The sequence below is a fragment of the Protopterus annectens genome, chromosome 6.part1, assembly GCF_019279795.1.
Source record: "Protopterus annectens isolate FY-2018-M chromosome 6.part1, PAN1.0, whole genome shotgun sequence".
Taxonomy (NCBI): domain Eukaryota; kingdom Metazoa; phylum Chordata; order Ceratodontiformes; family Protopteridae; genus Protopterus; species Protopterus annectens.
Window position 1 is genome coordinate 81,350,944 of NC_056738.1, and position 13,121 is coordinate 81,364,064.

At 39.5% G+C, this 13,121-nt stretch overlaps 1 protein-coding gene across 2 annotated transcripts in view; it reads left to right on the top strand.

Moving 5' to 3' along the window:
• The window catches only part of ERICH2 (glutamate rich 2), a 948,280-nt gene that overhangs the window by 661,501 nt on the left and 273,658 nt on the right, over positions 1-13,121 (top strand). For both annotated transcript variants that reach the window (XM_044075511.1, XM_044075512.1), the window contains one exon: positions 7,930-8,055. In XM_044075511.1, the coding sequence (XP_043931446.1) occupies positions 7,930-8,055 (126 nt within the window). The remainder of the gene's footprint in view (positions 1-7,929; positions 8,056-13,121) is intronic.

The following is a 13,121-nucleotide window of genomic DNA, read 5'->3' on the forward strand; positions in this document are numbered from 1 at the left end:
CTGAGGTGGTAAGAAAATGTGGTTCCACAGATCTCTGGACCTTTCCAAGATTCACATGGGAACAACTCCTTCATAGGCAGAGGAGACAGTTCCAATGGTAGACATCACCTTAGAGGCAGAGGAGGCCTGCAAAATCAGGGTTACCATGATTCCTTTCTGGAAAGATATTTCCAGTGCATCTGAAGTGCTGCCTGAATGTTCACCTCTGGAGGCAGTCTGGAGACTGTTGTCCATGCACCCAGATGCATGGGAAAATATAAGATGATTCATGTCTGCTTAAAGTAATATCCAGAAGTTTTTCCATTCCATTTTTCCTGCTTCCTGTTTGCAAAAGGAAGAAGCTTACTGACATTCCACTCAGAAGAAAGCAGCAGTGCAAGAAATTCAAAAGCTGCTAGACAGTCATCCAAGAGATCCCGTCAGACTAAATAGAATTTGGAACTAACTCATGGTTCTTTTTAGTGGTCAAAAAGACAGGCAACCTCAAACCAATTCTGGAACAATTTGAATCAGTATGTATAAAAAGTCAAAGTTCCAAATGATCACAGTTCAGTCCGTTCTGACATTTCTTCACAAGGAGAGTCAGATGTACTGCATAGATATTCAGGATGCATACTATCACATCAAAATAGACAGGTGCTCCAGAAGACATTTACACTTTCGGCTGAGAGCCAGTCAATACCAGTTCAGAGCCCTGCCCTTTGGACTTACCACAGCCCCCAGGGTGTTTACCAAATGCATGGCAGTAGTAGCTGCTCACCTGAGACTCAAAGGATTTAAAGTGTTTCCATATCTGGATGACTGGCTCCTCACCACCTCCTCCATGCATCTCCTTCAACAATCCAGGGACTATTTGCTCCAGATTTGCCAGTTGCTTGGGATCACTATAAATTATGCCAAATCAAAGGTGATACCAGTTTAGAGCCTGGAGTTTATTGGTGCCCATCTGAACAGAACAATGCAAATTGCATCATTGCCAACTCATCACATAAACATGCTGAAATCTCAGGTTCACCAGATTCTTTCCCACCCATCTCCTCCAGCCGGATTCATTCTTCAAGCACTGGGACCTGTGGTAGCAGCCATAGTATTGCTTCCCTTAGCACAATACTATATGTGGGTTCTTTAATGGACTCTAGCTGTTCAGTGATGTGTTCTAAACCCCTATTTTCTTCCAGTCAAACTTGCAGTTTGCAAATGCCACATACAATGGTGGATCCAGTCAGATGACATTTGTCTAGGCCAACCATTTGTTTTACACTGCCAGTGGCCACAGTGACTACGGATGCCTCCCAACTGGGGTGGGGGGCATTTCTTGAGAAGGACAGTCCAAGGCATGCAGTCCCCCCAAGATGCCAATTCACATATCAGTGTACTGGAGATGAGAGCAATCCTAATAGCATTACAGACATTTCAAGATGGTCTTTCTCTAGGGACTATTGTGATTCAGACTGACAACATCTATTGTCTGGTACATCAACAAACAAGAGAGAACCCGATCTTACCCACTTTGCTGAGAGGTCATTGGAGTGTAGCAAAGGGCAAACTTATCAAACCATTTTCTAGTTGCAATGCACATACTGGGGAAGACCAGTGTGTTAGCAGACAAATTAAGCAGGTCCATTTTGATGCTGCATGAGTTGTCTCTCAAATAGGCTGTGGCAGAAGAAATTTTTTATCATTGGCACCAACCTTGCTGCGACCTCTTTGCTTCCCCCCACAGCAACAAGTGCAGCAAATATTTTGCCCTCGGGGGGGGGGGGTCACCAAGAGATGTTCTAATCCACATTTGGCCATCCAGTCTCCTCTATGCATATCCTTCACTTCCCTTAATTCCCAAATTTCTACAAAAAGCAACTCAGTTGGAGAGCTTGGTCATCCTCATTGCCCTCAACAGATGTGGCTTCCCTTCCTATGCTCTCATGTTCATTATCCCGCATGGATACTGGAACTCTTTCCAGATCTCCTGTCACACCCCTCAGGGATGAGCCATCCCAATATCCAGGCCCTCAAAACTAACCACTTGGTTTCTCTACTTTCAGTAAGGTCAAACAGCCCAGGCTTTCTTTCCCAGTACATAACATAGTATTATCCTCACAAAAAAATTCTGCCAAGAAAGTTTAGAAAAGTAAGTGGAAACTATTCTCCCTTTGGGCATTGAAAAATGATGATGACCCTTTTTCTGCTGTCCTTGAAATTTTGACTGTTCTCTTTAAAGGAGGAGCTAGTTTTTCTACGATTAAATTGCTATTGGCTGCCATTTCTAATTTTCATTCAGGAGAACAATTTTCCTTGGCCTCTTCCAAGTTATATAAAGCCTTTTCTTAAAGGATTCTTTTCTCCTTAGGCCACTAGTAAAGGATCCTTCTCCTCCCTGGGATCTGACAGCCATGCTATAAGGCCCACTTCAAAAACCCTATGAACCTTCAGCAAAAAAATGGCTTAAACTTTCGTTCATGGGTCTTTTTAACTATGATTTCTGGTAGAAGAATTTCTGAATTCTGGGCTCTTTCATCAAAGACTTCCCTACATTGTTTTCCGTAAAGACAGAGTTTCTTTATGAACTAACCCTTTCTTTTTACCTAAGGTAGTTTCTGAATCGAACATTAATCAAGCCATTAACTTATTAGTTTTTTTTCCAAATAAAGGAGAATACATGCTGTATGTTCTAGATGTGCACAGACAGTTGTGTTTCTATCTATACAGGACAAAATGATTCAGAAAATCAGTTCAGCCATTTGTTTCCTTCTCTCCAAAAAGACTGAGTTATCCAGTTTCTAAAGTTACTCTTGGATTACAAATTGCATCTCTTAGATCTATTCTCAGCAAGGCATTTCCCTATGTAAACCACCCAAAGCTCACTCAACTAGATCCACAGCTACTTCATCTACTTTTTGGTCAAGAACATCTTTTGATGATATTTGTGCATCAGCCACATGGTTCAATGCACATACCTTTGTTACTCATTACAAATTGCATCTAATATCAAGAAGTAGAATGGCCTTTGACTCGACAGTACTTTGGAATATCCTTCCATGAGAGCCACCCAAGGTCAATGTAGCTTGGGACTCTGTCCCATGTATTGAGGAAGAATGAAAAGGATAACATCACATTTATAAGTTATGTACTCACCATAACTATACCTTTGTTGTTCATTCTCATTCTTCTTCAGCTTCCCTCCCATCCATTCCTTGTCCTTAAATCTTCTGGAGGAACGTGTTGAACTATTTATTGGAACTTGTAGTTCTGTCTTTGAGCCCTGTTCTCTTAGCTATCCCTTTTTCTATCCAGTTATAAGGTCTTTATGGCAAGAAACTCAGTCTGAGGTATTGAGGATGGAGAAGGGCATTATGTGTTGGAGGAGGAGCTCAAGAGTTGGATCCAAAGTCTAGAGTATGAGGCTGAGTTAGATCCAAGGTCAGATCCACACGTGTTGAGGAAGAATGAAAATGGACAAGGCAGATAACCTAGTTATGGTGAGTACCTAAGTTACAATTTCTTCTGTTTCACAGGTCACAATTCCTTGTTTAAAGTCTGTGCATGACTCTGTAGGTACTTCTAGGGCTATAGCCACTGGTACTGCATTGAGAACGTTTGCATGGCTGAATTCTCAGAACCTCCAAAATGATGTGAAGAATGAGATTTTAAATTCTCCTTTGGACAGAGGTTGTTTTTGGTCCTTCTGCTGCACAGGTTATCAAAAATGTGATGAGACTGGTAAGCTGATACAGGGAATCTCTGACTTTTTAGCCCTCCTTTTGCAAATTTTTCAGGTGATTCTGTTCCCCCATCCAGTTTTGGCACAATGCTGGCAAACAGACATTCGAGAAGCAGTGGCAAGGGTGTTCAAAAATGAAGATGTGAACTCTCCAAAACAAAGGGCAGTCCAATAAGTTAAAATGCCTATATAAGGAACCATGTCCCCACCCTCCACAGTGCCAGTCCATTTTCCTTTCCAGAATGTCTGAATCTCCATTTCTCTCTCAGGCAACAGATAATTTCAGACAAATGGGATCTGAAGATTATTTATCAAAGTCACAGATGGTAGTGGGAGGAAATTCCTACTTTTCAGGGAGCAACTCCTCATCCACCAGACAAGACTCCTCTATTTCCCCTTGTCCTTCAACATATGTTGTCACAGGGAGTAATGGAGCCAGTTCCTCCATCCCAGTCCATGAAAGGTGTTTATTTAAGGATGTTTTTGGTGCCAAATGAAGAAAATGCCTGGAAACCAGTTATGGATCTTTCTTTCCTAAACCAATTTGTGATACTGCCAAGTTCAGAATGCTTTCACTTTACAACCTGTTACTACTGCTAAAACCTCATTTAGGTTTTCTGCTGACACTACCCTTAAGATTCTTAACATCACATCCCTGTTCATCTGGATGTCATACATTTATTATTTTCTGTGTCTGGATCACATCATCCGTTCTCTGCTTTACCTTTTGTACTATCCACTGCACAGAGTATTCACCAAGTGTCTAGCTTCAGTTACATCTCATTGCATACTATGTAGTATCCAAATGTTTCCATATTTAGATTACTTCCATTTCTCTGTAGAGTCCTTTTCAAACTGTCAGATGTCTCTGTCTTAGGTATAGTTATAACTGAGTATAGTTTCATACTAGGCTAACTGCCTTTGTGGGCCATTTTAAGCCTAGCCAGTTACCCCCTATCAGAATCAAACTCTGCACCTTGTGCCTGTAAGGTAAACACCTTAAGCATTATGCCAACCCCCATGTCATTATGCTAACCTCCCACATGAGACATCTATTGCACAAACTGGAATTCCAAGAAAACATTCAGAAGTCTTTTTTTGACTCTTATCACACAGGATTGTGTTCCTGGGCTGTCTGCTAAACAACTCAATTCAAAGAGCTTTTTTTCCCACAAGAAAATTAGACCTATAGCTAGATCTATTTTCAGGTTTTCCATTCTTGAATCTCTCTGCAAGGGAATACCTCAGGATTTTGAGTCTCATGTCATCTATGATTTTTCATGTTACCTCTGGCAAAACTGTACATGAGAAAGATACAATGGTATCTGAAGTCTCTTTGGTCCCAGCACCAACACTCATTTTCTTTTCAAATTCCAGTTCTGTGATTTGTCAGAAGAGACATCTCTTGGGGAAGACCGCCATTATCCCTAAATCCAGGTCTCCCTTTCTCCCCCTTGATCCCAAACAGTCAGTCACCACAGAAGCTTTAGACTTAGATTGGGGAGCTGCATATAAATGTCAGATGCAAGCACATAAATTTAAAATATATGCTCTAATCAAGACATTCAGCTGTATGAATCATCTTTGGTCTCTGGACCTCTTTATGTTGTTCCAGACAATACCACAGTAATGTGCAACATCAACAAGCAAGGGAGAGCCAGGTCTTACACCCTTTGAAGACTAGCTGTGTTAGCTTGGGATATAGCTTTACAGCACAGTCTCAAACTACATGCATCCTACATCCCATAAGACAAAATTGTGTCAGAAAAGCTGAGCAGGACAAAGGCAGTCCCTTATGAATAGAAAATAGACCATGGTATCTTCCAAGATTTGATCCATCTGTGGGAAGTTACACAAGTAGATCTTTGCCTGCAGTCTGAACAAGCAGGTAGCAAAATTCTGCTGCAGAACTCCATAAAATAAGGCCTAGAAGACAGATACCTTTTCTTTTCTTTGGACAGGAATATTCCTGTATGCTTTCCCACCACTTCCACTGATATCCTGGGTACTTCAGAAGATTCAGAAGGAACCCCCTAAGATCATTATGGTGACTGGGGATTGCCTTCTGGCCCAGGTAACTGTGACTCTTCCTTTTGGAAATGGTCAGGGGCAATTGCCACAAGCTTTCTTACAGAAAGGATCTACTCAAACTAGAACAGGGGTGTTTGATGTACCCTGGCCCTGGTCAGCTTCTTCTGACTGCCTGGATGATCAGGTCTTAATTCCCTTCGGGCACCTACTAGCAACAATGTGCAGCAGGTATTAAAGGAGGCAAGAAAGCCTGCTTCTAGAAAAATCATATATTGACAAATGGAAAAGGTTTTCTAGTTGGTGCCAACAATATAACCAGTATCTTTTTAGTGCTAGTGTCCCTGTTTTTTAAATATTTGTGCGTTACTATCCTATGGCCTTCCTTACTCCTCTATCAAGGTTAATTTGTCTGCCATTTTATCATGCCCACCCATGGATCCCCCTCTTTCATTGCATTCTCATGTGAAAATGTTTTGGAAAGGGATTTTGCATAAGAGATCTCTAAGAAAGCTGGTGGCTCTAGACTGAGAATCTAACTCTTGCTCCATCTCAACCAGCTCATCAGGCTGACTTGAGGTTCTTAATATGTGTTTGACTGCTCTGACTTCTGCAAGAAGAGTATCTTGAGTTATATGCTCTTATATTGAATTTACCCTATATTGCTTTCCAAAGAGATAGTTTCATTGAGATCTAATCCTTCTATGTTGAGTGGTATCTGACTTTTAGCCAAACTGTCCATCTTCCTGTCTTCTTTACTGCATCCAAAAATGAGGGAGCGAGGATACTCCATACCTTGGATGCCCACAGACAACTCTAGTACTATCTTGACAGAATTAAATCTTTCAGATCTTCGGATCAGTTGTTCATTTCTTGTGAAGGTAAGAAGGGGCAACCTGTTTCTACAGAGACTATTTCCAAATAGTTGTGTCAGGGTATTACCTTTTGTTATTCTCAGCAACAATATTCCAGGCAGGGTCAAGGCTCATTCTACCAGGGCCTTGACATCATCTTTGGAAAGGGTTGGATTCTAGAAGTATTGTAGAAACAGCAACTTGGTCCTCTGTACATTTACAAAGCATTACAAGCTTGATTTCTTCTCTAGGTCTAGATCAGATTTTGCTAAGACCATTCTCCAGGAGCTCCAGGACCCTTCCCCTTTCACCTCCCAAATGTTGTAAGCTAGGGTAATCTACTCCTATAGCCAAGGCTACTGCAACAGTGATCAATATGATTAACATAATACAGTTGTGTAAGTAAACTTACCATAACAAACAGATATTTGATCACTGCTTCAGTAGCCACTCCCTATTCCAGTTAGTTTTTTGAGTCGCACGCACACCTATACATATATAGGTATAGCCTCTCAGGGTTCAATCTCCCTCTCTCATTGGCATGAAAGCTCTGAAGGGCTTGGTGCTCAAACCTGTCTTTTAGGCAGCTCAGCTGTGGCTGCTTTATGGTTTGAGCATGTGGAAGGTTCAGTGAAGGTTTGGAAGCTGGCCAGCTCATATATCTTTGGCAATATGTAACCCATATTGCTAAGGCTACTGCAGTAGTGATCATCTGAACATCTGGTAAGTTTACTTAAACAGCTGTACTTCTGCTACTGCTATCACCGTTACCTGATATTGGTAGTACTGAGTTATTGGCCTCTATTGGAGTGGTGGCATCACAGTCCTATGCAGGTGCCATTAAAAAAAGAGCTTTCATCACATCATCTTGTGCTTCTTTAATGTGTTCCAGAAGATTCTACATTCTTTTTTCCTACCATTATACCTTCAGGACAGAATTTAAGAAAGAACCTGTACGTGCCCATGTAGTGCGCCACTTTTCTTCTTGACTTTTGTTTTTCCAAGTACAAATTCTCAAGATGCATATTTTGTGCTTAGAGGAAAGGTAAGCATTTATAGGCAAGTTTTCATGTGTATGTTATGTCTTAGTGCTTCCTTTCGGATTTATGGTCCTAGTAAGATTCAGTGCTGTAAGAAGAAATAGTAATAATGTCCGTAAACCAAGAAAAATTTTCTTAGTCTGAATGGTGGAACTGTATTGTACGTGTACTAGTCATTATGCTAATGTGCTATATAGAGGAAGTTGGCTTTTAAATTTACCTATGTAATATTTAAGTATGAAATGCTTCCATTATGTTAAAATAGAATAAACATTTCATTGGATTTCAGAAGAGCCGATTGTAGTACCAGATACAAGATGTTTTAATTCGTCTACTTTAAAGGTTTCTCTTCAAACGCAAAAGAACACCTTTGCTAAAGCAGAAAATAGTGCATTAAGTGAGCCAACCCCTGTTGGTAAGTTTGGCAAGTTTTTACATACATGCAGTGCTTCTGAAATGTCTACAAGGTCAAATGAAATTGTATCATTGTATGTGGTGTACTCCTTTTTTTGCCAGTTATTAAAGACAACTGAATAATTATAGAAATGAAAGCATAAAAAAATATAAAACTGGGTAAATGTCTTGCATTGACCATATCCTTGCCATTCATTTGTAATGAAAAATGCTAATTTGCTTTAGGGACCAGAACTAGAAACAAGTGATAACATAGGCATATAGCACATGCACACGGATGCATGCTATTTCCTTCAGCAGTGTAGTTCACTTTAGAATCGGTGAGCTCCCCTCTCACAGTTCCTCTTCCTACTATGGAGAATGCATCAGTGGCTGACTTTCTTACCTTGTGAGAACTAGCAGCTGGTTTTTGGTTTATGTGAAAGACAGGGTTGACCAAATAATTGCATTGCATTCCCATTACAGGATTGTTCTCCACTCTTCTTTTTCTGTTTTGGTTAATACACATGCACAAACACAACACATTACTTCAGTCACATAAATCTTGTAGTAGGCCGGTATGCAGATGAATAGATCAAAGCAAGCCAGTATGTTGAGTCCTATCATCAACTCAATATGGATTCAGACAATGTCATAGCACTACAACTGCCTTAATATCCTTCATGAACACCATCAATAAGGCCAGATACTCAGGAAAAATTGTATCCACCCTATTTCTAGATTTATCAAAAGTAGTTGATACAGTATCTCACTCACTTCTGATAACTCGGCTCTCAAACACTGGTCTAGCAGCCCCCTCTCTTTACTGATTTTCCAGTTACTTATCTGATAGACAGCAGGCAGTTAGATGGCAAAATTCTCTATCACCATATCTTCATACCTCTACCGGTGTTCCCCAAGGCTCTATATTAGGGCCACTCCTGTTCAGTGTCTTTATTAATCATCTTCATTCTTCATTCAGTCAGGGGTCTCTCATACGATATGCAGATGACTCTACTATTATATGCTGCACAGACACCACCAGATTTAGAACACATCACTCAGTCAGAATTTACTACCATAGAGACACGGTTATACAATCATCATTTGTCTCTTAATCCCAACAAAACCAAACTTATGTTATTCACCCCAAGAAAAATACTTCCATAAACAAATCTCAGTTCACAATAATTTCCCCAGAGTAACACAAAACTCAAAGTAGTTTGCCACACTTAACTTCTAGGAGTAATAACTGATGAACACATCAAAAACTAGGTATTGTTTACAGGCATAAACATTTCCTTTCTCCTTCCACTAAACAAGTGCTTGCCACCAATAATCTGCTTTCGTCTCTCATCTACGGTGCTCCCTTGCTTAGTAATCTGCTATTCTAAATAAAAACTAAACTCAAAATATGTTGTAACAAGATCTCCAAGTTCGCAATGAATTCTAGACACACTGCCCACCACTGCACATCTCTTTCGGCTTTTTCCCGGTAAGGGGTCGTCACAGCGGAACTCCAGTCCGCTAATGATTGGCAGTAGATTTTTACGAAATGCCGAGGTGCCAGCTCGATGCCCAACCTTCAACAAAGGCACACCCATTTATGCACGCATGTCTTTCGAACGCTACCCAACCGCGGGGAGGACATGCAGACTCCACACAGAAGGCACTCCAAAGCCAAGCCGAGAATCGAACGGGAGCACCTCTTGCTGTGAGGTAACAATACTCTGTAAATTGTCTTGAACTCCCACACTATTTCACTATCTGCAATTAACTACAGCTCATAAAATGATTCTCATCCCCTCAGATTGTCCTACTCTAAGCTCTTTATTTACCCACTGTCTTCCCAGTAGGTCCCTTAGATCTGAAAAACGGCACCTTTTGCAAGTCCAGAAGCCCAACCTACCTGCAGGCCAATTACTTTACTCTTGTGTTGTAGCCAGAGCCTGGAATGCCCTTCCATTAGTAATTCATACCATCCAGAGTCATGCTTCTTTCAAAACTTCTTTGTATGAATACCTCTCTACTAACTGGATCTTTACCTGTACTGAACCTCCTCCCTTCATAACCTGACTTGTATCTTCTTTGTGTATGTACTCAAATCCCAAATTTCTCTATCAATTAAGTATCTTCAGATAACTTTACATCTGCAATGTAAATTCTTGCATATTATACTTTCAATTTTCTTTTAAGTTGTTATAATCCTAAGAATACATTTCTAATGTTTTTTCTTTGCATTTTTTTCATGTAAAGCTCATATTGTCTGTATAATGTTATATTTTTTGTGTAACTTTTCACATTATTAACACTGTTAAATGGTCTATGTTTTATGGAGCTTTTCTCCCCTGGCCTCTGCTGAAAATGGGCTCTTCATGGCCCACGGGACCATCCCAGTAAACAATTGCCAGTAAATAAATAAATATGATCTGTTGGTGACTAGAGGACAAGTCCATGACTAATGAAAGATGCCACTCCGAGAAATGCTGCCTCGGGCCAGGGCATGTTCAATAGTACTAAATTATTTTTTTTTTTTTTGTTAATGTATTATTATTACTATAACTTCTTTCACCTACCCACTATCCAACCTCTTCTTTAAAACTCCCACAAATGTACTATATATTATTACATGTTACTTGTAACTGCCAAGCACCTGGCTGACATATTCTAACTCCTTTCCCCTACCCACTATCCAACCTCCCCTTTAAAACTCTCACAGATGCACTATATATTATCACACGTTACTTACCAACTCACTGTCACCTACTCCCCACTGTCCCATCTATACCCACTAACTCTCCCATAGACTAAGTTGAAAAGGTTTCCCTTAAAATGTCAATGTACCTCATATGAACTTGTTTATATTCTCCTCCTTTTTTAGTTTTCCTTTCTTGTCTTATCTTCAGTACATCTTCAAGATTATCTCTTCCATACTGTATGAACTATCAAATGTTACTACCTGCTATACTTTTAATTGTATGTCTAAACTTCTATACTTATATAAATATCTTATGCAATCATATGTTATCTGCTATATTTTTATAAGTGAATGTGTAAACCACAATGCTCATGTAAATGTCTTGTGTATAATATGTTAGCAGTTGTTCTGGAGCTTTTCTCCCCTGGCTTCCACTGAAAACGGAATGCTCTATCCAGTCTGACCTCCCTGGTAAACAAATGTAAAATAAAATAAATTATTGTGGTAAAGTAAAAAAAAAAAAAAGGCTGTCACAGGAGTCAAAATGTCAATACTGCAGAGCAACTCATTGTCCTTTACTTGCTATTCTTGGCATTTCTGAATGTTATTTTCATTCAGGCATGCAAGGGCCATTTTAGTATCTGGAGATTGTATTGCTTCTGTCATGCTAATGCACATGTGAAAAAAAAAGATTTTTGTCTAATTCTGTGGCAAGCATTACTGAATATCACCTGATGGTGAGTTGTAATAGCTAAATATATGCAAAAGAAATGTTGCATTTTACATGATTGCAGATTGTTTGGTGCAGTTTTGAATTACCTGATAGTGTGAAATTATATTCAAACATAAGCCTACAGATTGCAAAGATCCGGATGGAAAAACTGGTGTAAAGTGTATTTTAGAACTATGGAATACCTTACCATCTGGATGTTTTACTAACTTTATTGTGCATGTGCACATGTGGGGAAATAGATGATCATGAAGAAGCAACATATAGCAATATTGTGTTTGATTCTTTGACAAGCATTATTGTCTGTAACCTGACAGTGTGTGTCACTTTATTTGACATCATTATAAACCTCATTTGATGCACTGTTTCACACAGCTCAGTGATCCATTTAGAGGTTATAGTTGATAAACTGCTCACAGTACTTCTAAAATCTGAAGGCTGTTAAAAATGGCATGCAACTGCAGTTATAAAAAGATGATTAGTAGGAAGCAGCATACAACATTATGGTTACCACTATTTTACAAGCAGCAGTGTCTGAACCAGTAGCCAAACATAAGTTATAAGAATACATCACTTTATTTTTCATCATAACAGCTTGTATTTGGTGCAGCGTGTTGACATAAGGGTGCTTTAGTTCTATACTTGGCATCATAAAGCTGTATTAATTCTATTGAGTAGATAACTTTCATGTAAATAAATTATGAGCAAGTAACTTATGCCATTGTAACACTGATTATTTGATAAACACTATTTTTCATACCTTATAGATTTACTAGCCAGATGTAGGCAACAAGAATATTTCACTTGGTACAATTTTGCATTGCCCAATAATCTGACATAACAGCTAAGTATAGGAAAACAGATTTTCTCTTTATTTACATGGTTTTGATTACCACTTGTTGCATTATGTTTGTATCTGGATGCTGCAGTACTGTGTAACACCATAGCATCTAGGCTGTATCAATTCTACCATGCAGCTGCACTTACAAAAAAGGATGGGCATGCTAAAGCAACATACAGATTCATGGTCTTGATTCCTTGTTAGACACTGTCTGATTTGATAGTACAAAAACATGGCTAAGTATAGGCAAGAGGAGTATTTTAATTTTATTTTGCATCATTGCAGTATCATTTGGTATAGTGTTTGCATTACCCAATGGGGAATATTCTAACCAAACATAAGGAAAAGGAATACTTGATATTTTTTGTCATCATCAGAAATACTGCTTGTTGTAATGAATGTTGTTTGCTGTAGTGTTTTCTTGTGCATTGCAATACTGTGGAATACCTTAGTGTAAGGAGGCTGCACAAATAGCTTTATAGGTTTCATAGGGTTGGTGAAAGAGCTCAAGGCCTACTAGACATTAAGGAGCATGTATAGCCTGACTTTTCAAATGATGCAGCCACAAGCAGTCTCAAATCTTGTTTGTCTAAGAGTACTGGATTTTATGGCAGTAGCAGTTTTCCTTGATCCATTTGCAGAATTATACATGAGGGTTTTACAATGGACCTTGAAAGTTCAGTTTTCTGAGAAGACACCCATAACAGCTGGTTACAATGCTCAGATCTTGCACATTGCAGTTCCAATGGTGAGCAGACACAGCAAAATCAGACTGTGGGCAGTACTTTGTAACTCCCCCTCCTCAACCTGCTGTCAGTA